Here is a 24,886-nt window from a genome sequence, read left to right on the forward strand (position 1 = left end):
ACAATATTACGTAATGAGTTGAGTACTTCCAAAATAAGATTTCAGTGAGAGTCGCAATAGTGTTGAAACCATCTGATGGAACCAAAGGGCATTTCTTTGTTGCATTTAAATCACACTTTTTTTTTTATTGCTCTGGCGTAGTCTAATGAAGCATATAGGAAATTTCACTGTAAATTGGCATTGGCGAAGTCTGCATACAGACAGGTGTGAATTTGGGCATAACTTCCCAATACAATGCCGCAGCAAATTCTACCTCATTAATGTCAGGAAATGGGACTGAATTATATTTGCAGGATATAGAAGACAGATGGTGTTTAGATGCATTGTTGGCAAGAGAACATAAGTTACAAAGGAACACAAAGTTAGAGCTGTGTCTGTTGTAGATAACCGTAATAGTACATTTCATTAGCTGTTACACCAAGAAAAGGTTTACTGTCCAGGTGGCTGTATTTCTGTAGATTTGTTTGGCCACTGTGCAGTCCTCTGTGCATATAATTGCTTGCTGTGGTTCTTTTAATATGATCCTCTGCTACATTATCACAAATTCTAGATAATTTAAGTGGCTTTTTTGTTTGCTAGGGAGAAAGGAGTGACTGGAGATGGAAAAAGGAATTGTTACATTAATACTGAAAAAGTACATGATGTCGCTACCAATGATCCTGCATTGTTGTGGGCTTTATTTAGTTTTAATGTTCAAATGAAAAATAAACCATGGATTGCAGATGAAGCATTACATAGAAACTGAAATTTTCATTTTCAATCTCTCCAGTAACTTGGATAAATGTACTGCCTTGTGTGGTACTCGCATACAAAAGTAGTTACAGATGTGTTCCTGGTTTGTGCTAAGTCAGCTCATTTCAGCCAGATTGGCAGGAGATGTGCCGCTATTTATTTCAGCTGCCTGGGTTTGTGGAGAGGAAGAATTACCTAGGATGCCTGCTCCTGATGGCTGTTTACCACCACATCGCTGCCAGCAATCCAGTCTGTAACCCAGTATGAGATCGTGCCTTCCGGAGATAAGGAAGCAAAATTGGCCCAAAAAAATCGCATTATTGGATTTGTGTGTGTTTTTGGTAATATGAATAGTCAGTTTTATTGCATTTTAGCTCTCTTAAACCTGACTTGATTTACCTTCCTTGGTTTTTGGGTTTTATTATTTCTTTATTTTCAGATTGCTTTCTCATCAACTCTGTTATGAACCTGCTCTTCTTTCATTAAAACACTAAGAATTCCCTATCGCCTTCTGTTAACACTGGCTCTCTTGGTGATTCTTTTTTCCTGTTCTAGTCGTAATTGAGGTAAAGTATTCATATATTGTGTTGTTCAAATCAGCCTTGTGCCAAATTTATTCAAGTACTGGGGATCTAAAAAGAACAAAATGTATATATTTTTTATATATATTATAAGAAGTAAATGAGTCACGAGCTAAAGATGCCGAGTTCCGAGGGACTGCCTAAGAAGAAGAAAGATGTAATAATTAAATATAATTTCTGGGGAAAAATGATCAGACTTTGGAAATATTGTAGCTTTTATTTAACTGCTTTACTTTTTGTATTAGTATTGCTACTTTGTGGTTTAGACTACATTTTTAAATGCATTTGTAGCTTTATTTCTCTTTTTTTGCTCATTTATTCTCTCGTGTACGCTCCTGCTCTCTCATGGGCTATCTTTGTGTCTGTTGCTCTCCCTTTCTCTTTGTCTGTATTTCGCAGGCTACCTTTCTTTGTTTCCATTTTCTTTCTCACAGTCTTTTTTTCCTCTTGCTCCCTTTGTTTCACTCTTGTCTGCTCTCTCTCACTTCCCTTTTCTCTTGCATCCTCCCCTTCGCTCATGCATGCACTTGTTTGTTTTCTTAATTTTATTTCCTGAGAAAAGGAAAAAAAAAAGATTTTCGGGACAAATTGAATGTGTATGGATTCTGCCTATATCCGAATAATATAGCTACAATGTAATGGTAACCATTTTTCAGCAGATTTTTGTTATGGATTGGGCATTTTTGACTTAAGACACTCTTAATGGTTGTGTTTTTATAGATTACTGACGATTTTTCCAGGATTTTGCTAAGTAAAGGAAACTCCCATTCATCTAGCATTGCACAGTTTTTACACCTTAAATTATGCAACTTAGTTCTACCACAGTAATCCACTGACTTACTGATGCATGTTCATCTAAATTGATATATTGGTTGCACATGATTTTCTTCACCTCTGAGGAAGTTTACTGTCACTGCTAAGGTGATGCTATGTCTTCGAGCTTAAGTTTGTGTGTATGTTCTTCGGCCAAAATAATTATGGATTGCAGTATTGAGTGATGAGCACTGTTTTATTTTTGTCATTTTAGCCCTGAGACAGGTGCTGCAGGGAGTCCATTTGACTTGGCTTCTGCTATTGAGCCCACCTCTCAGTCTTATGAAGATCCAGGTAATCGTGACATTTGAGCTCCTCTTGTTTATTTTTCCACTGGCTAATAGACTCCCAAGTCAATTCTATAGCTTTCCCAAAATGATACAAAATCACAATATATCACAACTTGTCAGGTTTTTTTTAAAAAAAAAGCTTATCACCATGAAGTATTACTAAGTGTGAACCAAACATTAATTTCTTTGGTAGAGAAAATATGTATTTGCCAATCTATTGCAGCATTAGTTTATGTTTGTGTCAAAAATGGTCTTGTGTAAACTTGCATGCAGATGTAGACACCCCAAAGAGTTTAAATAAAAACGGAAAATGCTGGAAATACGCAACAGGTCAGGCAGCATCTGTGAAGAGAGAAACAGTTAACATTTCAGGTCATTGACCTTTCAACAAAACTGGGAAAAGTTAGAGATGTAACAGGTTTTAAGCAAATACAGAGGCCAGGAAAGGGTGGGGGGGGGAGGGGAGGAAAGAACAGAAGGGAAGGTTTGTGATAGGGTGGAAGACGGGAGTGATTAAATTACAAAAGGGATGATGGTGCGAGCAACAGGGAGTGGGAATGGGAAAAGCAAAGAAACAAAAGATAGAGCTAGAGGAGCTGTAAATGGCAAACAGCAGAATCATTACCAGCACCTGCTGTCCAAAAAACAGGAGCAGTGTTGAGTCCAGAAGGTTGTAAAGTGCCTAATTGAAAGATGAGGTGTTGTTCCTCAAACTTCTGTTGAGCTTCATTAGAACAGTGTAGGAGGCTGAGGTCAAAGTGGGAAAGTTGATCCTTTCTTAGTCTTGAAGTCCCCTTGCTGACCAAGTAGTTTGCAGTCACAAAGTGATGGACAGTTTTTGGGACCAACCATTAACTTAGGCATTTGTGACAAATGACATGTCCTTGGCTATTGTCATATCTGAAAATCTAAAAACTTGGCAAAAACAATATACAGCTGAAAAGAAAATCCTTTAACATTTTTCACAGTTTCAAAATTTATTAGCTCTTTGTACAGTAAAAATATAAATAATGCACAACTGTACTGCAAAAGCTTTGAATATAGTTACTTTATATGCAGCTGCCTTGTTAATTATTTTCTCATCAGCTATAGAAGTTGGCTTGTTTATCTTCTCAGCAGTTCCAGTCAGACAACCTCTCTTCGAAGACTGTTGGTTTAACTTTCTGATTTGAACGGTGCAGGCGATTCATTGGAAATCTGTGCCCCTATACTTGATGTTTCTGAGAAACTGTGCCCAAGACTAACAATTACTTTTTTGTTAATACCATTCACCAGAGATCAGCTAGGTTGCACACCAGGATAGAATGGTTACAGCACAGGAGGAGGCCTTTCAGCCCATCAAGCCCATGCCGGCTCTCTGCAAGAGCACTTCAGCTAGGCCCACTCCCCTGCCCTTTCCCCGTAGCCCTGCAGTTTTTTTTTCCTTCAGGTACTTATCCAATTCCCTTTTGAAAGCCACGATTAAGTCTGCCTCCACCAGGTTCTCCTGCCTTCTCCAAAAAATAGAAAACGCCACACGGATCAATAGGTACAGGCAAAAACTATGATTTATTTACAAATAGAGTAATACATAGAAGCAGTGAGACCCTGCAAATTGCTTAAAGTACAATACTTAAACAACAGAAAATCACTCGACAAAAATATAAAATAATCCTTCCTTCCAAAAGACATCTCTTCCACAGGGTGATAAACAACTGCCTGAATAGTCTTCTGTCCATCGCCACTATGTAAAGTTGTGCGTGATTGATGTAAATGAACAATCCAGAGTTTGGAATATGAAAGAACAGAAGCTGAGTAAACCACTGTAATATGTTGCCGTTGGGCAGTTTTCAAGTGGCAGCCATACCTTTCGAAGCACAGGCAGCGTGAGAGCACGATAGAGCTTGCACCTTGAAGTGAAGGATATTAGTCTTAATTGAAATATTTCTCTCTTAATGGTTCAGCCATCACAGTAATTGAATTCAACCATCCCCCAGGCCGTTGACATTTAAAAACAGCCAGTTCTTGTCGTCCAGCAAATTTTGACTTAATTAGCTTCTCAGCGGGAGTGTTGATAGAAGATGAACATGGGAACAGGAGTAGGCCATTCAGTGAGATCATGGCTGATCCGTATTGTAACTCTAGCCACCTGTCTTGGCTCCATATCTCTTAGATTTTTGCTGGACAAAGGTATTATCAATTTCAGATTTAAGATTATTCATTTGAGCTGGCATCTACTGCTTTTTGTGGGAGAGAGTTCCACACTACTACCAGGCTCTCTGTGAAATAGTTTCCTAATTTCTCTCCTGAATGGCCTGGTCCTGACTTTAAGATTATGTCCCCTTGTCCTAGACTCCCCCACCAGTGGAAAATGTTTCTTTCTATCTACCCTATCAATTTCTTTCAAAATCCTAAAAAACCTCAATTAAAGTCACCCCCTTACCTTCTATATTCCAGGTAATACAAGCCTAGTATATGTAATCTCTCCTCATAATTTAACCCTTGGAGCCCTGGTGACATTCTGGTGAATCTTCTGCACTCCTTCCAAGGCCAATATATCCTTCCTAAGGTGTGGTGCCCAGAACTGTACACAGTACTCCAGATGTAGTCTAACCAGGCCTTTGTGTAGCTGCAGCAGAACTTCCTCCCCTTTATATTCTAGCCCTCTAGTTATAAAGGCTAACATTCCATTAGCCGTTTTGATTATTTTTGTACCTGTCCACTACATTTTAGTGTTCTGTGTAGATGGAATGGACACCTAAATCTCTTTGGACCTCTGCTGTTCCTAACTTTTCACCATTTACAAAAAAATACTTGGATCTATACTTTTTTGGTTCAAAATGGATGACCTCACACTTGCCTTTTAAATCCATCTGCCATAGTTTTGCCCACTCAGTTAATCTATCAATGCCTTTTTGTAATTTTAGGCTCTCGTCTACACTACTTCCAATGCCACCAGTCTTTGTGTCATCAGCAAACTTGGATATATGGCCCTTTATTGTGTTATTAAGAAGGACTTAGATATATTTCTTAAGGCTAAAGGGATCAAGGGATAAGGGGAGAAAGCAGGGACAGGGTACTGAATTTGGATGATCAGCCATGATCTCATTAAATGGCGGAACAGGCTCGAGGGGCCGAATGGCCTACTCCTGCTCCTATCTTCTATGTTTCTATCTAAGTCATTAATAAAGATAGTGAACAGTTGAGGCCCCATCAGATCCTTGTGGGCATGTAGACAACTTCCATTACAGTTTTATGTCCTCTCTTATTCCTTCATTCTAACCATAGAGTCGTCACTGATTGTTTTCCCTTACCTATACCCTCGCTTACTAATGTTTTAATAGTATCTTTAATCAATAAGGCTACCCCTCTTCTTCCAGTTTCCCTATCCTTTCTAAAGACCTGATAACGTGGAATATTAAACTCCCAATCATGACTCGCTTGCAGCCATGTCTCAGTAATGGCCACCCTGCCTTGCCCTCGAAGCTCTATTTGAGCCTTTAATTCATTCAATGTATTTCTTGTATGCCATGCGTTGGTATACAAAGCTCTTATTTGGGCAAGAGACCCTAACCTGTCCTTCTGTCCTGATGCTGTCTTACTCACACTCTTTAACTTAACACGTTTCTTATTTGTCACTCCTACTGTTATTTAATTATTTTAGTATTCACTTCACCCGGAGTATCTATATCGCTGTTTGTGACCTGAACTCTGCTCTTATACTTTTTTTCAATCTGTCCCATGAAATGGAGCTCCTCCTTCCCACACCGCTCCTTTAGCCATGTGTTCACCCTCCTGATCTGTTTGTTCCCAAATGCCAATTAGCATGTGGCGGGGGTAATAATCCTAAGATTATCATCCTTGAGGTCCTGCTTTTTAATTTAGCTCCTAACTCCTGATACTCCCTTTGCTTCCCTATGTCATTGGTCCCCAACATGAACCATGACCACTGGATCTTCCCTCCCCACACCCACCCCTGATGCATCGCCTGCACTGCTAGTCCTAGTTTTTATTAATTTATTTACTTGTTGTTAGTAATTTAATTCTAGATACAATAAAATTACTTTAGTAGATGAATTTAGCTTGATTTCAGATTAATTTGCAATTAATTAGTTTGTTTTTTATTTTAGTATCCCCTTAACTCCTATTTATTATATATGTATGTCAGATTTTTATTTAATGTAATTCAGTTCCCTTTAATGTTGGTATCCTCTCCTTAATTAATTTAAATTTTATCTCCTTGGATCTAATTGATTACTCCGATTATTTATATATTTACTTATTTACTTGCCCATTATGTAAATTACTTGGCACCTCCTCCCCCCCCCCCCCCCCCCATTGCACCTAATTCCCATCTTTACTCTGTTTAGCAGCTTACCTCTGTTAAGTGATTCACTCAGCTCTGTGCTTTTGCAGAAACACACTAGTTACAACTGGTCAGTCAACTTCCAGCCACAATAATTAACACCTAGTCAGGGACCCACTTACAGTTAACTGCCACTAACTTGCAGTTTTTTAAAGTTTGAAAATGAAGTTAAATTTCAGTTTGATAACCACGCACTTTCTGTACTACTTGCCCACTGCTTACCAGTGAATTGCCACACTCTCCAAATTTCCATCTTCACTCTGTTTAGCCACTCACTGCTGCTGCTGAGAAGAGAATCTAGCCAAGACTGATTTTTCCACTACCACAGTCTGTGAAATTGGTTAAGTGTATTAGTTCCTTGCTAAAGAAATCATGAATTCCCTTAGAGACACAGCTGACTATTCGGTTTTCAAATTATGTTTGAACTGTCTATCTAAAGTCAAATAAAATTATAATACAAAAATCTCCTTATTTTGTCACTTTTTAAATGAAGGTTTGGTGCCCAAAAACCTCACATCTCTCCTCGCCTCTTCTCACCTTGAATATGAGAAACAAGGGTGCTTCGTTTTTCTTAATTCCTCTGTAGTAACCGTGGAAACAATACCTTCCTGGGGACTCCTCCAAAGACCTTTCTGACACAGAAAGGATCCAATGCCTGAGGAGCTTTGATGTCCTGTCTGGGCTTGATTTACTTATTCAAAGGGGCAGATTAATCAAAGTTTAACACCTTCAGAATCTTCAGTTGCTGTGAGTTGAAATAATTATGGACAATAACACATGGTGAAATGGGGGATCGCTTGTATGAGGTGAATGGCTGGCAAGTCATTGCTCTTAGTGAAATCCTAAAGACACGATTGTAACTTGTTCTATTTGATGTGTCGATCTCACCAATAATAGGTGAACAATAATTTAGTTTGTTGAGATATATTCCACTGGTTAAGTAACCACAGCTTAGGCCAGAGGTAGAAAAGGTAATGAAAGATTGCATTTGAGCAAAATGTATATATCACTAGAATGCAATCCCATACGAAGGTACAACTTGAAAACGACAGGAAAAATGGTATCTAATTCATGAAAGTGTTACATTATTATTTATTTATTTTGGGGTTTTTTTTCAGGAAAAACTGTCCCAAGAACTGCTCCAGTTCCTTCGGCTCCAAGTTGCAGACCACCTTGGGTGGTTGATGATTCCTTTGCAGAGAAGTATGCACCAAACAAAACTACTACCATAATGACTAAATTCACTCAGCCTGCTCAGCCAACTCCTCAGCAAAATCGAAACTCTATTGTCCAGGCAGCACAGCAGGCACCTGACGGGACGAACAGGACTCCAGTGTGTGCCCACTGTAACAAGGTTATCAAGTGAGTAAGGAATGCAGATAAGAGTAATTGTTCATGTTTTGTTATGTACTGTTGGATCATGTAAAAAGACTGCTTTCGCATTGCAAATTTACATTTATTATGAATGTATTTTCCTAATTATCAATTGTGACAGGTCAGTTATTATACTCCACTAGCTGATCTCCTGTGAGGTTGCTCATGGTAAGTCAGTAAATATGATAACTCGCTTACCTATCTGTCTTTGTATTACTGTTTTTGTGTTTCCCCTCTTCTGTGTCAGTATTTCTTCCTCTTTCTCTCTCATTGCTGCTTCTTTCCCCTTAACTCTTCACTTTTCTCTGTGGTCTCTCTCTCTCTCCCTTTTTTTTCTTTCCTCTCCTGCTGAATTCAGCAGTAAAATATTTTCTTCAATGAAATAACAGCACCACAATTCTTTAAACATATTCTGTTAAATGGTAGGCAAAATGATTTTGCTTCCGGCTTTATCAAAATACAACGTGTATAGGTCAGCAATAAGATTATTTAATTCTATTTTATTTGAATTGGATGAGAAACCTGTGCAGGTAACCTTTTGGGTCCCGGTTTCATGATGAGGAAATATGGGGTTAAACTAGCCCAGACTCCCCTGCTTGTTCAGAACAGAGTGTCGGTTTGGCTCATATTTACAACGGCTTCCCCCAAGTTAAATAGACAATAGGCACAGGAAAAGCTTGGCCAGAGAACTTAGCCTGTATCACCCTTGGATGGGGATTAGAAAACTTTGTGGGGCTGCAGATAATGGCTAAGAGGGAGGTTGTGGTGCAAGCAGCTTTGGAGAAATAGATCAGTGGCACACCAGAGGCATGGATAATGCCATTGCAGCAATGCTTCTTTGTCCCTCTAAGTGCGTTGCTTGCTTTCTTGAGTTTTAGTGATGTTCAAAATAAAAACATTTTAACTGATATTTTTCTCTGAAATTACTCTTTTGGGGTCCAATTTTTTCCACATTTTTTTTTCTTTACACTGAAAATAAAACCTGCAAAAGGGTTTTTAATTTGGCCATAACTTTTTAATGACCATTACCCAAAAGCAATTGCATCCTCCCCTCCCCCCCCACCCCCACCCCCCTCCCCCCCAACAACATGTTTCTTCTTCTTTCAAAAACTCCGTCGTCAAAGTTTGCATCTTATAGATCACTGCTTGGAATGCAACCATTGATTTTAATAATTATATTTCTGTGGCCAGATACTGCTTGATCATTAGCTGAATGCAAACCCTGTCTTTGCAAGCAGGCTACAGAATTGCTCTGAGCAACATTGGTGCCCATGTGGGTGCCATTTTGTATATCCTACACTCGAAGTCCAGCACTTGGTGAAATCTTTGACCTGAAAGTTCTTTGAATGGTGTACCATAAAGATATGCCAAATTTATACCGATCTTGCTGTTAGGAATTTACGCACACAAAAATCCTGAGAATCTCATTAACGAACGGAAATCAGTGTAAACATTCAGGGCCTGGGGAAAGTGCGAATGCGCCATTTATGTCCCTCTTTATCATACTGATCATGAAAATTAAAGTTTGAAGATATCAAATCATCATTCATGCACATTGAGCACAGCGGTCTAGAGTTTCCTCTAGGTTGCGTTGGTTTTTCTAGCACAATTCACCCGAAATCGGCCAAACCAGCGCAAAAGATCGAGGAATTTCAAGTGCAATTTGCGTCCAGCGCAAATCGTGTTTCTGCGATCTTTGATGCTGGTTTAAAAAACATCACCCTGGAAACTGGCCCTGACCACAAAACTGGCCACACCCCCAAATCGAATTAATCACCATGGTGAGTCCCTGCTACTTGTGCCCATTTGTGGACCTTCGAGGAGACTCTTAAAATTAAGCATTTTTTTAAGAGAAGGGCACTAATAGGCACATTTTAAAAAGCTTTTGCATATTAAATATTTAATTTACTAAGAAACTGACTACGGTACACCAATGAAACTAATAAATAGTTCTGTATAGTTTGTTTAAAGTCATTTTCGGTTATTTAAAATTGGGTTACTCACTTGGGTGGTGGACTAGACAGTCGACCATTTTCAGCTGTATTAATAAAACTGCACCAGGTTAACACTCTTAAATATATCAAGGAATATTTTTTAATGGAAAAAAATAATTGCGTTCTAAAACGCTGTCCGGTTGCGCTGGTTCATAGATTTTTTACATTTGCGATTAAGCAAATGAGTTTGAACGGAAACTTGAAGCATAAAATTCTTTCAGAAAACTAGAGCAATTTGTGCTTGGATTGTTAATTGCGCCCAAAGCGGAAGCCCTACCCCAGCATGTTTAAGAAAATAGAACTGTGCAAGCTAATCTCTTTCTACATTAACAAATTCTGATGTGATAAAAAAGCATTCAAATATATAGAAAATGTAGTGCATGTCTCCTGTGAGGTGAATTTTTTTTTTTGAATAGCTTATAACTCGCTATAAAACACTGGAAATTACTTTGGGCCCTGCTAAGTCTAAAAGTTTGGACAGAAATTTATGCCAGTTCAGAACAGGCATAACTGCAGGAAACTTGCGTTCTCTGGTCTTTTGCATGAGGGCGGAGCTATGTTTATGAACTAAGTGCTGTTTTAGTTGGCGTAACTCAGGAGTGGTGCAAATGTCAAGGAAACTTGCGTTTTGCGAAGTTGCGTCGTAAAACTGACACAAGTCACTTGCGCATGTTTTCTCGGAAAAAAACAGGCACAACTCCGCAATTGCGCTGGAAATTGAGGAAATCTGGGACTTCAAATCCAGTTCAGCTGATACCTTCATTACTTCCCATGTGGAAAGGAGGTATTAGACATGAAAAACAGTGGGGATCATTTTGACTTTGTGTAAGATGGGTGATGGCAAATTGATAGCCCGTTTTACAAATCTTGTGATTTTTTAAATTTCCATTGACTTCAATGGGACATTATTAAAATTTAACATTTTAACAGCCAACAGAACAACACTCTACCTTTTTAATAAATCTACTTAGGTAGGCCAGACTCCAAGATTGCTAATGTGCCTACTTCAACTGTGCAAAGAGTGTGCCATGGGTGGTCCCTTGTCTGCAGTTGGGAATCCAGGAAAGGGACACATTTAAATATTTACTGAATGGTAATACCAGCAGCATGGCCCCATTTTTACTCCAAAAAATTTAAGTTCCTGATTTTTCACCTTATCTCCCGCTTCCTGCAAAGCTCGCTACTGCTGGTGGAGCCTTGGAACATTTACCCCTTGGAGATTGCATTGACCACTCAAACTTCTGACGTAATAAGATTAGAAATAATTACTAATTTGTCAAACTAATCTGGAAAAATGTGTACAGCTGCCAGCCATGTCATTTGTAGACATGGTGCTCTTAAGGAGGTTCAGATGGAATTGCTTAATTGAAAAGACATTTTCAGTTTAATTAAGCTTTTTAATTTCTATGTTTAATGAAATTGGTTTTTTAAATTGGATTTATGTACTTTTAAAATCACAGCAATCAATTGTCTTTTGATATGTAGATATACTAAATGAGGAGATTTAAGTAATGCAAATAAATTAGTGTTTTAAGATGATTACTTAAATAACCTGTTTATGCACACGGTAATAATAGAATAAAGCAAATTGGCTGCATTATTACCAATCTAGCTTGAACTGATGGAGGTAATACCACGTGTTCTTCAAATAAACACAGAACTCAATTTTTCACAGATAATAAAACTTATGGCTATGTTTTCATGGGGGAACAGATTTCCTTTTTGAATGATTGATTAATAATCACAATTATGAAATTACAATATAAAAAAGTTTTGTAAACCCTGAAAGTTGCACTGCTAGTTGCTGCAGAATTGGTTTTTAATGTATTTGATATCTGCTAAACATTTTTTTTTAAACACCGTTTATTCTGTAGTTTTAACCTGCAAGATCAATATGTGGTTTGTATATCATTGCCGACCTCCATGCTTCTGGCCCGAGCATCCATAAATCATAGAAACTAAACCTAGGGATGAAGAATGGCAGACAGGCCTGAGTACATGAGCCAGGCTTTCCTGAGCTTGGCTTCTTCTGGGGTCTGCTGAGTACAGAATGCAAAATGTTAAAGGAATTTATAACATTGCAAAATAGAACAGCTGTGTAGCACTGAAGATTTAAAAATAGTCACAGTGCGTGTAGGAAATTTTCAGTTCCACTACTGAAGGTGATAGCAGTGTGTCAGGAGCTTGGGTATTTAATATCTCAGATAATAGCGTGAAAAGGTCGACTGTTTCAGTCAGTACATTTTAATAAAGCCGTAGCATCATTCTGGAGGGCATTAGAGTCAGTAAGGACCCCAAAATTGTAATTATTAGTCCAAGCAGAGCCTGTTTAACTCCAATATAGACAAATTGTGTGGTGATTTGAAAAATGTTTTGATTTGAAAAGAGTTCAGATTCGTTTCTTGTAACATTATTGATTTCTTTTAATGCATTTCCAAAAAAAAACTGTTTCTCAATTTGGCATTGATCAGTAATTGATACTCCTTACTAGTAAATGTCGTTGCAGTGGATATGTATCGTAGTAACATAAACATCTCACCGATTTGCTCTACAAACTTTTGTCATTTAATTAAAATATTGTAATATCATAGAACTATAGATCACAAAAATTTACAGCATAGAAGGAGGCCATCATGATTAGAGCTGTGATGAAGTGAGGATTAAAAGTTTCAAGGTTTAGTTGTGGTGGGGTGAACTCATTAAAGAAAAAGATCACAGTCATGTGATTGAGATTTGGCTGCAAGAGCAGCTGAGAAATGACTGGTGACAACCAGCTAAAATGCTAATTTTATTGTCAGCTTGCCAACTATGGTTGCCTGTATTCCAGGAGGATTCATCACATGACCTCCCTCCCACCTCCACCAGCCTTGCCCAGTTGACCAGCTGCATTATCCCATTTTCTAACTAAAGTATTCAAAGCAAATGAAAAGGCGCACCATTTTATTTAATGCCCCTGTGATTTTTCTCCTGGATTGCTCGCAGCAATGTCCAGGAGATTAATCTTCAATTCCTGAAGACTCCGGGACAACCCTGGAGGGTTGGCAACTCTGCTGATTCTGTTACATTAATGCGATCATGAATGGAATTCCATTTTAGGTAGACCATATTCCATTTCATATACCGATTAAAAATAGGTAGAAATGGTGAGTGGACCCTTTGTAAAAATGTGTTTGCATTTTCCCTTGGTATTGTCAACATGGGCTTGGATTAATTTTATCGACGTTTAAATTCCGAATGCATTTCATAGGTGGTTTCAAAAATGCAATGCAATTAGCTGCAACTTCAGTGAATTCACACCATGAAAAGTGTACAAATGCAAGATCAAACCTGAATAATTAAAATTCTAAATTAAGCTTAACACAAATTTTCAAAGCCCAGCAAAATAATGCAGGAATATGATCTCCACTTGGTCATCAGATTCTGCACCATGTGAAGGTGTCATACCAGATGTGGAGCAGAAAAGAGAGGAATGAGTCATCCAGGGTCTTGTTTCAATAACTAGCCATAAGCAACACCAGGGAATTTGAACAGCCTGTGTTACCTTTTGTCAGCATGCGTACACAATGTGAGGAGAGAAAATAGGGCTAACATCAGAATGACTGAGTAGGATCATTAAAGCACACACACACATTCAATAATCAAGTATTATTTCTGCATGAATTCCTTCAAAATATAATGTGTGAAGGAATACTGAATTATGAAAAAGAAAAGGTGCTACCACAGTAAGGAGAGATGGTGGTTCTAAATATTGGCTATAAATTGTCCAGCAACTATACAGATTTACACCAGACTGACTTCAATTATGTAAATAGTGTTTAAATCTGCACAAGCTAAACAAGTTTACATATATGTGCCTTGTGTACATCTTTGTGAATGACACTGGTTTTGTGTCCATTGCTCCACATTTTTTCCATTCTATGGATTACATTTTTGTACACGATTATTCAATGGTAATGCAATAATGTACGTTTAACTGAGATTTTTATTTTTATGGAACGAAGAAGCAAGGCACCTTGCAATCTCCCACTATAATTCATTGATTTTTTTTTTCTCAGGTCCTCAAAGTAGTAATCCTCTCTTTCCCTCCTTCTTCCCTCCTTCCTGCAATCTCCTGGTCTTTTAAAACCCAGGCAGTACGTTCGTTCATTATTTTCTGGTTTTCTTGCTGCCTTTCTTGCTCTTTTCAGCCTTGTTCATGTCCTAAACAACGGGCCTTGGCTCTTAGCTGTGGTTTCTCAACTTAACCAGAGCAAAATGTTGAACTGTTAATGGCCCAGAAATTCGGGTCGGGGGCTTCCCGCGGGTGCAAGCCCCCGACCTACACTTGCATATCGCGCTGACATTTGAAGACTGGGCCTGCTTGGATTTCTGGTCTGTGGCCCGGTTCAGCTCCCAGCGCGCTGTGCGTGCGTGATCCAGTGGCGTACTTAGTGCGATGAGCCGGCTGGGATCACGTGAGCACTGGGCAACCAATGGGAGTTTACAAAAGTCCATTCATGAGTTAGACATAAGACCTGTCAAACTCATGAAAAGTACGGGTGCCCAAAACACTACTTAAACTATAAATAAAAGTTTAAAAAACATTCCAATAATTAAATTAACTATTAATAACTTAAGAAACTAATTTAAACAATTATTCAAATTACTGCCAAAAAATTTTTTTCAATACATCGGGTCCAAAAATACACTTACCTTACTGTAAATTCTTTAAAAATAATAAACCTGTGGAAAAAAATTTCTAACTTTAATTATTAGACCACTTACCTTATAAAACGAAGTCCTTACATCTGCTTTTTACATTCGTAAAAAGTGGAGGTCTTCACGCACAGACAAACCTGTGGAAAAAAACAAAGTTCAACGTGTACGCGCTGCCTCAAACGTCGCTAGGGAACCGCCTCTTAACCCCTTGGTTCAGAGGAGAGGAAATGCCGGTTTGCTGCGCATGCTGAAATCCGGCACTTCCAACAGGCCCACGCGTGAGTACCCCGTCCGTACTCGCGCGTTGGGACCGGAATTACTGGGCCAATATATATTTTTACTGTTGTCACTAAACTAATTCACTGTCTAAAAAGCCTCAGTCAAAAGATGGTGAAATAGTTGACTAAAGTGGTTTCAGTTGTGTTTGACTTAACTCGGTATATATGTAGCAATCCAATAACAGGAAACCTGCTTTATGAGCATTTGAGATCTACATAGGTAGAGAACTCTGATTTTTATCTGAGAGTTTATCACAGAGAAAAGATAACAGCCAGCGAGGGAAAAGGAAGCAGAGAAAGAACAGGTGAGCTAAAGGTGGCCAAGATTTAAAGCAATGTACATGTCTTATTTTTTGATCCATTCGATACAAAGCTCCTGGAGTAAGGAGGAAGGTCTCTGTTTATGACACGTCTCTTCTAATTTCTGCTATGCCAATGTAAACCTGAATTGCCTCTCTCCATTCACGTGCATTTTGCTGGCTGCACTGTTCCTCCTTTGTTTTTCCCTTGTGCCCTTCTTTCCTGTCTCCTTCCCTTCCTGTTGCCTAGTCACGCCACCTCCTCTTTTCTCCCCTCGTGGCTAATTTGCCTCCCCCAAGCCATCACTTCTCCTTTACCTTCCTACTCCCCTATCTCCATTCAAGGCTTGAATCCCTCTTGGATATTCCAACAACTACCCCCTGTGGCGCTCTCAACATTCTCCATCAAGGCACCTGTCGCTGCCTCCTTACGAGCAGCAACGCCAACTGCTCCATCCTCCTCCTCTCACCAGTGTTCCTGCCCAGCACACCTGCTGGGGGATGACCTTGCCAACTTTCTTCCTATCCTGCTGACCCCGTTCACCATTGCTGCCTTGGACTTGACCAGCAGACCAAAATCACTGCCCCTCTCTGCATTTCCCTCCAGAATATCCAAACATTTGCAAACAAGGCCCTCGTCATCCATGACCTTATTGTGGATGATTCCATTGTTGACCTGGCTCACACGTGGCAATATTTTGTCCCTTACTGAAGCCTCACCACTGGCTAAACTTTCCACCACCTGCCCTGTTTAAATCCCCATGATGGCAGTGTAGTCTTTATCATCAAATGACATCTTCGCTTCCCCCTCCTACTTCTCTGGTTTTATCTCCTCCTTCAAGCACCTCACTATTGTTACAATCTGTCCTTTAAAATCCTCTTTGTCTACTGCCCCTGCAAACATCATCCCAGTTTGACACCGAGATATCCTCCCTCTGCACTGAGTGACTATGCATTCTTAGTGATTTCAATCTTTATCTCCGTTCCCCTTTCCTTCTTTCCTCTGAATTCAGTTGATGTTCTCCACTCCCTAAACTGCTCCCTCCAAGATAAATTCTCCAACCCATAATCACATCTAGCCTTCGATCCTGCCATCTACCATGGTCTTGCTACTCCCAATGTTTCTACCACAGGCCATCTCAGACTACGGGGTCAATTTTCTGGCTGCCATCGGGCGGTTTTTCAGGCGGCCAGGGGCCGAAAATTGGCGAAAAAGCGGGTCGGGCCCCCCCCCCCCCCCCCCGCCTGATTCCCCGCCCCGTCCAACTTTCGGACCGCCGTTTCCCCGCGACCCACTTCAGTCCCGGCCGCCGCTGGCGGGACTGGTCGTCAGCACACTAATTACCAATTATCAGCTTGTTGAGGTAGTTATTCCGGGGCCATTGCAACTTTGGGGCTTTCCCCACATCAAACCCGCCTGCAGGGAACCTCGCTGCTGAGACCTGGCGTGAAGCTTGCCGGCTTGCTAGCTGTCAGCTGCAGGTTAATCGGAGAAGCTGCGATTTAAAGGGACAGCACTTGTATGTTGAAGGACCTTGTTGCAGTTTTGGGGCTACTTCTTCAAGGCTTAGGCACAGCTGTGGAAGGTTGGAGCCTCACACACTTCTCCAATGCGATCTCCTGGGAAGCCCCTCTCGCCACCCTCACTCAGCGCTTCCTCAGCGGAGGCACCTACGAGAAGCATGGGACACCTTTTTTTCCTTCCCTTCTTGCCATTAGAGGATCTCCAGCAGCAGAGGCGGCAGCCGCAGAAACAGGAACAGCAGGATCAGCAACAGGAGCACCAGGCTGCTGCTCACTCACCTGAAGCTGCACAGGCCAGAAGGGGCCAGCGCTTGGAAGTGGCTTGAGAGCACCTTGCTGTGCTTTAGGGGGGACCTGTTTCTGCACTGGCAGTCCTACTCAGAAGGACTTCCATGAAGGTTTGGTTTCTCTGTTCAACAGATGGCCAACGCTCCTCAAGAGATGTCATTCGCTTATGAGCACTCACCATGTTTTCCGTACCCTGGTGAGTTATCTCCTCCATGGAGGTTGCCAACCTTTCCATGGTGATGCGTTCATGCACCAATGACTCCACAAAGGCTCTGCTCATGGTCACTATGGACTCCTCCATTGGCTACACACTCGCAGCGACCCTGGAGACAAAACCTGCCAGAGACTCCTGCATCTGTGCATGGAGATCCATCACCTCTTCTCTTGCAGATGGACCCAGAGGCAGAGGGTCGACATGCAGCGCAGCTGAGCTGAGCTGGCAGAATCCAGCGCCCTCCGACGAGGACTCTCCACTGCTGTTCCTGTCTCCAGAATCTGCTGAGGCTCACTTGTGAGCTGTGAAACACCAGGTGACAACACTACTCTATGTCCCAAAGGTCCCCCGAGGTGTGAGTGTCTGCACTGGTGCTGGGTGTGCTGACGCTGTGCCCTCAGAGGTTGGAGCTTCCTCTGAGGAATCTGGCTGCACAGCCTCTTCCTCCTCCACAGTGAGGACGGGGGCTCTGGATGGTACTGTGGGGGAGTAAAGGAAGGAGTTAGAGATGTAATGCCAAGGTTCTTCTGGTGACTCACAGTGAGTTGGCATCTGCTGACACCTGCATCCATGCGGCATTGGTCTCAGTGGGAGTCCTCTTCCTCTCTGACCTAGGGAAGAGGAACTCCCTGTGGGCCCTAACCCCATCCAATAATGCCTGCAGTGAAGCCTCGTTGAATTTGGAGGCAGCTCGGGGACTGGCACTGGCCACAGCTGCTGCAGGCTCCTCTGCCATCCTGTATGGTTTGTTTGGAAGCCTTCAGAGGATGCAGTGCTTGCTATGGACCTTGAAAGCACCATGAATGATGACATCATAATGTGGGGATTTCTGACTCGAATTGGACAATTAGCAAGGCTTCCCACATGCTGGGAATTAATTGGCCACTTGAGGGAAAATTGCGTGGAGCTGGCTGACACTTTTTTATGTGTGTCAGAAACCCCACATTTGGGGAAACCCGACCATTTCCCACACAAGCCGAAAATCGGGGCCTACTTCCTTGTATCCCTCATTGCCCTGTCCCCTTCCAACTTCTCTTTCTTTTGTGTTCATGCCTGAAAGAAACTCTCCTCTAAATCATTTACAACTGCACTTTTCTAAATCTCAACTGCCTAACCTTTGTCACTCCATTAGCCACAGTATTTCTGCAGTCAACAGTCTGATTATCACTCCTTCATGTCCACTTTTGATGCCATTTTCCCCAGTCAGGGTGAATCCCGCTGCCCCCCCCCCCCCCACCACTGGTACGGCCTCCATTTCTATCCCTCAAGTTCCTGGGGTGCAGACTTGTGCGTATCTGGAACACAGTTGGTTTTGCCATCTATCACCACATGAAGTGCTATCAGACTTTGGTTCCTCTGCCAAAGGTGTCAATATTTCATGCTCATCCTGGAGAGCAAAGATAACCCATGGCATTTTTTCCTCCACTTCCAACTCTCTCAAGTCTCTCTCCCCTTCCTCACCTAAAACACAAGTGTGAGGAGCTCATTGACTCGAGCACTAAGATTGAGACCATCCATTCAACAGTCTTTGCTGCTTTTCCTCTCGCCCCCCCCCCCCCGCCCTTGCTCACCAAGCCAAACTTCCCCCCTGCCGCAGCCCTGAACCTATATCTTTCTCCAGTTTCCCTATCTCTCCTCATACCAATTTCAAATTCATCGTATCTTTCTTATTGGCTTGACTCCCTTTTCACTAAACTCCTGACTGCCCAACTTCCCTTCCTGGCCCTCATTCTAGCTAATATTTTAATTGGTTTCCTCTTCTTGGGTACTGTGCCTCTCACTTTCAAAACCATCACCGTAACCCCTTTTCAAAAAAGTAACCTCATCCTATCTGTCGGTGCAAACTACCACCACATCTCCAACCTCCCTCTCCTAAGTTCTTGAGCATTGTTGTTGCCTCCTAAATCATTGGTCATCTTTCTTGCAATCCTGTGTTTGGATCTCTCCAGTCTGGTTTCCATCCCTGCTACAGCACTAAAATGGCCCTGACTAAAGTCACAAATGACACCCACTGTAACTGTGACAGTGGTGCATTATCCCTCTCACCTCTTTGCAGCCTTTGTCATGGACGATTATACCAACCTCCTCCAATGCCTTTCCTCCATTATCTAGCTCTGTAGGATTGCTCTCGCTTGGTTCCACTCTTACCTATCTGATCGTAGCCAAAGCACCTGCAGCAATAGCTTCTCTTCCCGCTCCTGCACCATTACCTCTGGAATCACTCAAATCTATCCTTTCCCCCTCCTTCCTCATCTACATGCTGCCCCTTGGTGATATCATGCAGAGACATGGCATCAGCTTCCACATGTACGCTGACGACACCCAATTCTACTCCCCAATACCTCTCTCACCTCGAAGACTGCTTGTCGAACATACAAGGCTGAATTTTAGCACACAAAAACAGATGGGTTGGGTTCAGGTCAGATATTTAAATTTAAAAAATCTGGACCCCAACCCAACCCGCCTCCAACCTGCCCAGTTCCGGGTTTTATGGAGGTGGGACAAGGGACGGGCAGTCAACCTGCTCCCAGGTGATGGGTTGGCAATTTAAATATTTTAATGAGGTTGGCAGCCTCTGATTTCACTTGCTTTACAGGATTAACTGTGGCTGGCTGGGTTTCCCAGGCTTCGGGAAACCAGGCAGCTAAAGTGAGGGAGGACAGCTTCGGGGAGAAGCTATGTGCCTTCACAGCACTGCTTGTGGGCCTAGGAGGACCAGGAGCCGCTGCCCCATGAGACCCCCATCCCGTACAAAGGTCGGGGATTGGACTCCCCTCGGGGATCAGAGACCCGCCCATCCCCCACCTTAAAACTCCCCAACATGCCCCTGCTGCTTACATAAATCACCCCTGTTAATATCCAGGCCACAATCTCCTTCAATAAAACATTGGGAAGACTGAAGCCATCATCTTCAGCTCTCGCCACAAACTCCGTACCCTCATTACTGATTCCAAACATCTTTGTGGCCGTTGTCTCAGGACGAACCAGAATGTTTGTTTATAATCTTGACATCCTATTCCACACTGCCTAAGCTTCCAACCTCATGTATTCCCCATTACAAAGACCTCCATCTCGGTAACATCATCCGCTTGCGCCCCTGCCTCAACCCATCTTCTGCTGAAACCCTCATACATTCCTTTGTGACTTCCAGACTTGACTATTTGAATGAATGCTCTCCTAGCTGGCCGCCCATTCTGCGCTCTCTTAAAAACTTAAGCTCAACCAAAACTCTGTTGACCAAATCTTGTCCTGCAAGTCCCGTTTGCCCATCACCCCTATCCTGCTGACCTACTCCTCAAATTTAAAATTCTCATCCCTATCCTTGTTACTTCCTTCAACTCTAACCTCCTTCCTCCCCCCCCCCCCCCTTACAGTTCTCGATTCCTCTGACTGGCGTTTTGTGTATACCTTGCACCCCCCCTCCCTTTACATCACCAACGGTGGCTGTGCCTTCAGTCACCTAGGCCTCACTCTGAAATTTCATTGCTAAACCCCTCCGCCTTTCCACTTCCATCTCCTCCTTTTAAGACCCTCCTTAAAACCCACCTCTTTGACCAAACTTTTAGTCACCTTTCCTAATATGTCCTTTGTCTCAGCATCCATTTTTGTCTGATTACGCCTCAACGAAGGCCCAATATAAATGCAAGTTGTTATCATAATTTCTAAAAGTTGAATTAATTTGTTTAATTGGTGAAGTATTTCTTTTTTTTTCATCCAGTTGTGATGACCATAAGTTTTGGGAGAGAGGGTTCTTTGCCATTTCCCAGATCATCACTTGAGGGGGAGAAAGGTGGTCTTCAAAGCCTCATTCTTTCATCTGTTTGGCATTCTATTTTTGAAATTGGCTAGGACACTTGATGTGTTAAAATATGTAAAAGCGGAAAAATTGATTTTGTCCTGGGATGTTACCCTATAAAGGTAGATATATCTGTGGCACTAAGATGTACTTATCTGCCTTAACACAAACAGCCAAGGGACAGATATGTGACTCGCAAATATCTCTTCAGTTGTACAGCTGTGTAAATTTATACAACTGACTTAATAATGCTTGGGTATATGAACAAATCAGCTTAATGACTGCAGCAGAAAAATCTGTTTTATAAATGTGAACTTTTCTCTATACAGAAGGGGTGCTGTTGTCATCATACCACACCAGTTAGAAAAATCAAGATTAACATTGCCTGATGTTTGACTTTGCTCCTTTTGTTTAGAGGTCGCTATCTTGTAGCTTTGGGCCGTTCTTGGCATCCTGAAGAGTTTACTTGCAATCAGTGCAAAATGACCTTGACTGAGGGAGGATTCTTTGAGGAACAGGGCTCTGTGTTCTGTGGAAAATGCTATGAAAACAAGCATGCTCCCAATTGTGCCAAATGCAAACAGAAGATTATAGGCGTGAGTAATATTGTACATTTGTAGCTTTAAATACATAAATGATTTGTATAAAGAAAGCCAATTTGTGAACCAAAAAATATATGCATAGCCTTTAAAATATTCATCAGAAGCGCTTTCTCTGGAGTTTAGAAGAATGAGATGTCTTGACAGGGTAGCTGCTGGGAGGATATTTCCCCTGGCTGGGGAGTCTAGAACCAGGGGCCACAGTCTCAGAATAAGGGGTCGGCCATTTAGGACTGAGAGGAGGAGGAGAAATTTCTTCACTCAGAGGGTGGTGAATCTTTGGAATTCTCTACCCCAGAGGGCTGCGGATGCTCAGTCGTTGAGTATATTCAAGACAGAAACCGATACATTTTTGGATATTAAGGGAATCAATGGATATGGGGGTAGTGCAGGAAAGTGAAGTTGAGGTAGAAGATCAGCCATGATCTTATTGAATGGCGGGGCAGGCTCGAGGGGCCGAATGGCCTACTCCTGCTCCTATTTCTTATGTTCTTATTTAAGTGGAAAGCCAGGTAGATGGATCCAAGTCTATTACAGGTTGGACCCCGGTAATCCGGCACCCTCGGGACCAGGCCGGTGCCGGACCATTGAAAATTCCGAACCACTGAATGTGTCGAAAGTCACCACAAACACCGCCACCACCTGCTCCTCCTCTTCCTGCTGCTGCCCTCCCTGTGCCGCCCACGGGCTGCTCGGGCTCCATCGCTCCGCCGAGCCGTCGGTGATTCTGCGCGGTCCAGGCGCTGATCCTGACCCGGTGGCGGTCCCGGGACCCGAGCCGGACCCATCCCAGGGAGGGAATGTGACAGCAGGACCTTCCTCGCGCCAGACCACTGAAGGTGCCGGACCGTCGGGTGCCGGATTACCGGGGTTCAACCTGTATCATGTTTGTTCATTCTCTTAATAGAAGGTTGAATACGCACAGAAGAGTAGCTCTTCTAGATTGAGAATGAGAAACTTTAAATTGAAAACAAGATATAGGCAAGTTCACCTGGTAATTATCAAATTTAAAAGAATAAACAGTGATGCAATCAATGAACTGTAGATCCGTAGTGTCATTGATTTTTGTCTGCTGCAGTAAATGTTGACTAAACAGCAAAATATTGCAATGAAAGGGGTCTTTGTAGCCCAGTAGGTTCTCTATCATTTCACATCTGAGACATCCATCCTTTACTGCTTGGAGAGTCTTTGGTTTGACTGCATGAGTCGTATGTGGAAAAGGGTTTGGGGAATGTCGATCAAACTTCTATTAGGAACAGCGAAGCAAGAATAGTTTCTATGGGGAAAATACCACACTAATGTCATGGGGCAAATGTACATTGGAAGGACAGAGAAAAAAGAGCTTTACTTTGTACCTGGCTCAAGCTATACATGGCCTGGGAGTGCTTAATGTCTAAAATAGGAAATTACTTAATTCACCATTACTAACAACCCTCACCTTTTTTGACCTTACAAAAGTCAAAAGGCAAATGTGGAGCTGTGGTATAAATTTTCACAGTGGCCTAACATAGCCATATTTAATCATTATCATCAAACATGGCTGTACTTGAACTTAGTTTACCCCAAAGTGGTGTCAAGAGGCCCACTGCTAATAGATTTTGTTAGATATCTAGATTATTTATCCTAGCCATGTCTAAACAAATATAGTCATTGAATTACTTGAAGTTAGCTTGTGTGCTAAATTGGCTGAAAAACAAAAAATATATATTTTTCAAAGTGTGAGTTTTCTCTCTCAAAACTAACTTGCATTTCCTGTTTATAGGAAATTATGCATGCCTTGAAGCAGACATGGCATGTTAAGTGCTTTAATTGTGCTGCATGTAAAACCCCCATCCGCAACAAAGCATTTTACATGGAGGAAGGTCAACCCTACTGTGAGAAAGGTAATAGATTATGTACTACAGAAGAATTTGAGAATACTGTCTGGTAAACATGTGCTTGGTCAAAGTTGTATTCGTCATCCTTAAGACTAAAGTAACTTTTTGCACAAAAATCAAATGTGTAACTCAATACAGTACATTAATTTAAAAACATTTATTCGCAGACCATTTTAAATGAAGTTATGGATCTAAACATTCTTGCATATTCATAATATTAAAATTCATTTTGGTAGTATACAGTAACAACTATTTAGAAACTCTGGCAACCAATGTAACATTTATACTGTCATCTCATCATTTGTTACAAATCCAATCTAGCCAGCTACCCTTTGAACATGAAGACAAATGGTCTAAAGGCAGTAATGTTTTTCTAAGTCTAAAACATGAAGAATAGCAGCAATATACGGTTTAAATGACTGAAAACTCATCTACACAGTAGCATTGTGTCTTTCTAGTCAGAAAAGAATAATTTAGCATGTAACCACAAAAGTTCAAAGGCTTGGCTATAAAGTTAATATTACTTGCTCAAAGAAATAATTTGTGGTGAAAGTTTTTTATATTAACAAATCTTTTATATTAGCACTGATGGTGAATCAAAAGATTTGCGGTTTTATAACAATAGGAGTGTTTATGCATTTAGGGGATAACCTCACAGCCATTCATTTACAGTGACTGAATAAGTCATTTTTACTTAAGTGGTAGTCTGAGACATTTTAATGGTGCTTTTGGGCACTGGATTCCATAACTCTGTCCACTTATTCTATGAAAACAGTAAATGAGATTTTTTAATATTTATTTATAAAATGTTTGGAGAATATCATTATAAAGGTTGACATTAAAATGTTACAGGAGCTATGCAAGATTTTTAATACATAGATATGTTTTGTCTTTAAGGAGAAAAAAAATTGAATTTTTATTTTGGGCAGAGTTTTATGTTTGAGCATGTATGACACCAGTTATTGTTACTTGCATGAATATGAAATTAAATGGAAAAAGTATGTAACCCTTTTTCAAGAAAAGAAAATCTACATAAATTATCTTCACTATATATGCAAAGGTCCAGAGTTTTGTGTGTTCATCTGCTTTCCTTTCCTTTTTTCTTCCTATTTTGCCAATTCTGATATTCCTCAGTGGGATGCTATATCTGTCTGACCTTTAGTTAATCAAAAATTCTATTGCAA

The 24,886-nt window shown here is 41.2% G+C and overlaps 1 protein-coding gene across 5 annotated transcripts in view; it reads left to right on the plus strand.

Moving 5' to 3' along the window:
• pdlim7 (PDZ and LIM domain 7) overlaps positions 1 to 24,886 on the plus strand; it is a 166,629-nt gene that overhangs the window by 136,003 nt on the left and 5,740 nt on the right. For all 5 annotated transcript variants that reach the window (XM_085995255.1, XM_085995257.1, XM_085995259.1 and 2 more), the window contains 4 exons: positions 2,341 to 2,420; positions 7,880 to 8,123; positions 21,642 to 21,822; positions 23,588 to 23,708. In XM_085995255.1, coding sequence (XP_085851381.1) covers positions 2,341 to 2,420; positions 7,880 to 8,123; positions 21,642 to 21,822; positions 23,588 to 23,708 — 626 coding nt within the window. The remainder of the gene's footprint in view (positions 1 to 2,340; positions 2,421 to 7,879; positions 8,124 to 21,641; positions 21,823 to 23,587; positions 23,709 to 24,886) is intronic.

Source organism: Somniosus microcephalus, chromosome 8 (genome assembly GCF_052327205.1).
Source record: "Somniosus microcephalus isolate GS21.2 chromosome 8, FLI_Smic_1.0, whole genome shotgun sequence".
Lineage (NCBI taxonomy): Eukaryota > Metazoa > Chordata > Chondrichthyes > Squaliformes > Somniosidae > Somniosus > Somniosus microcephalus.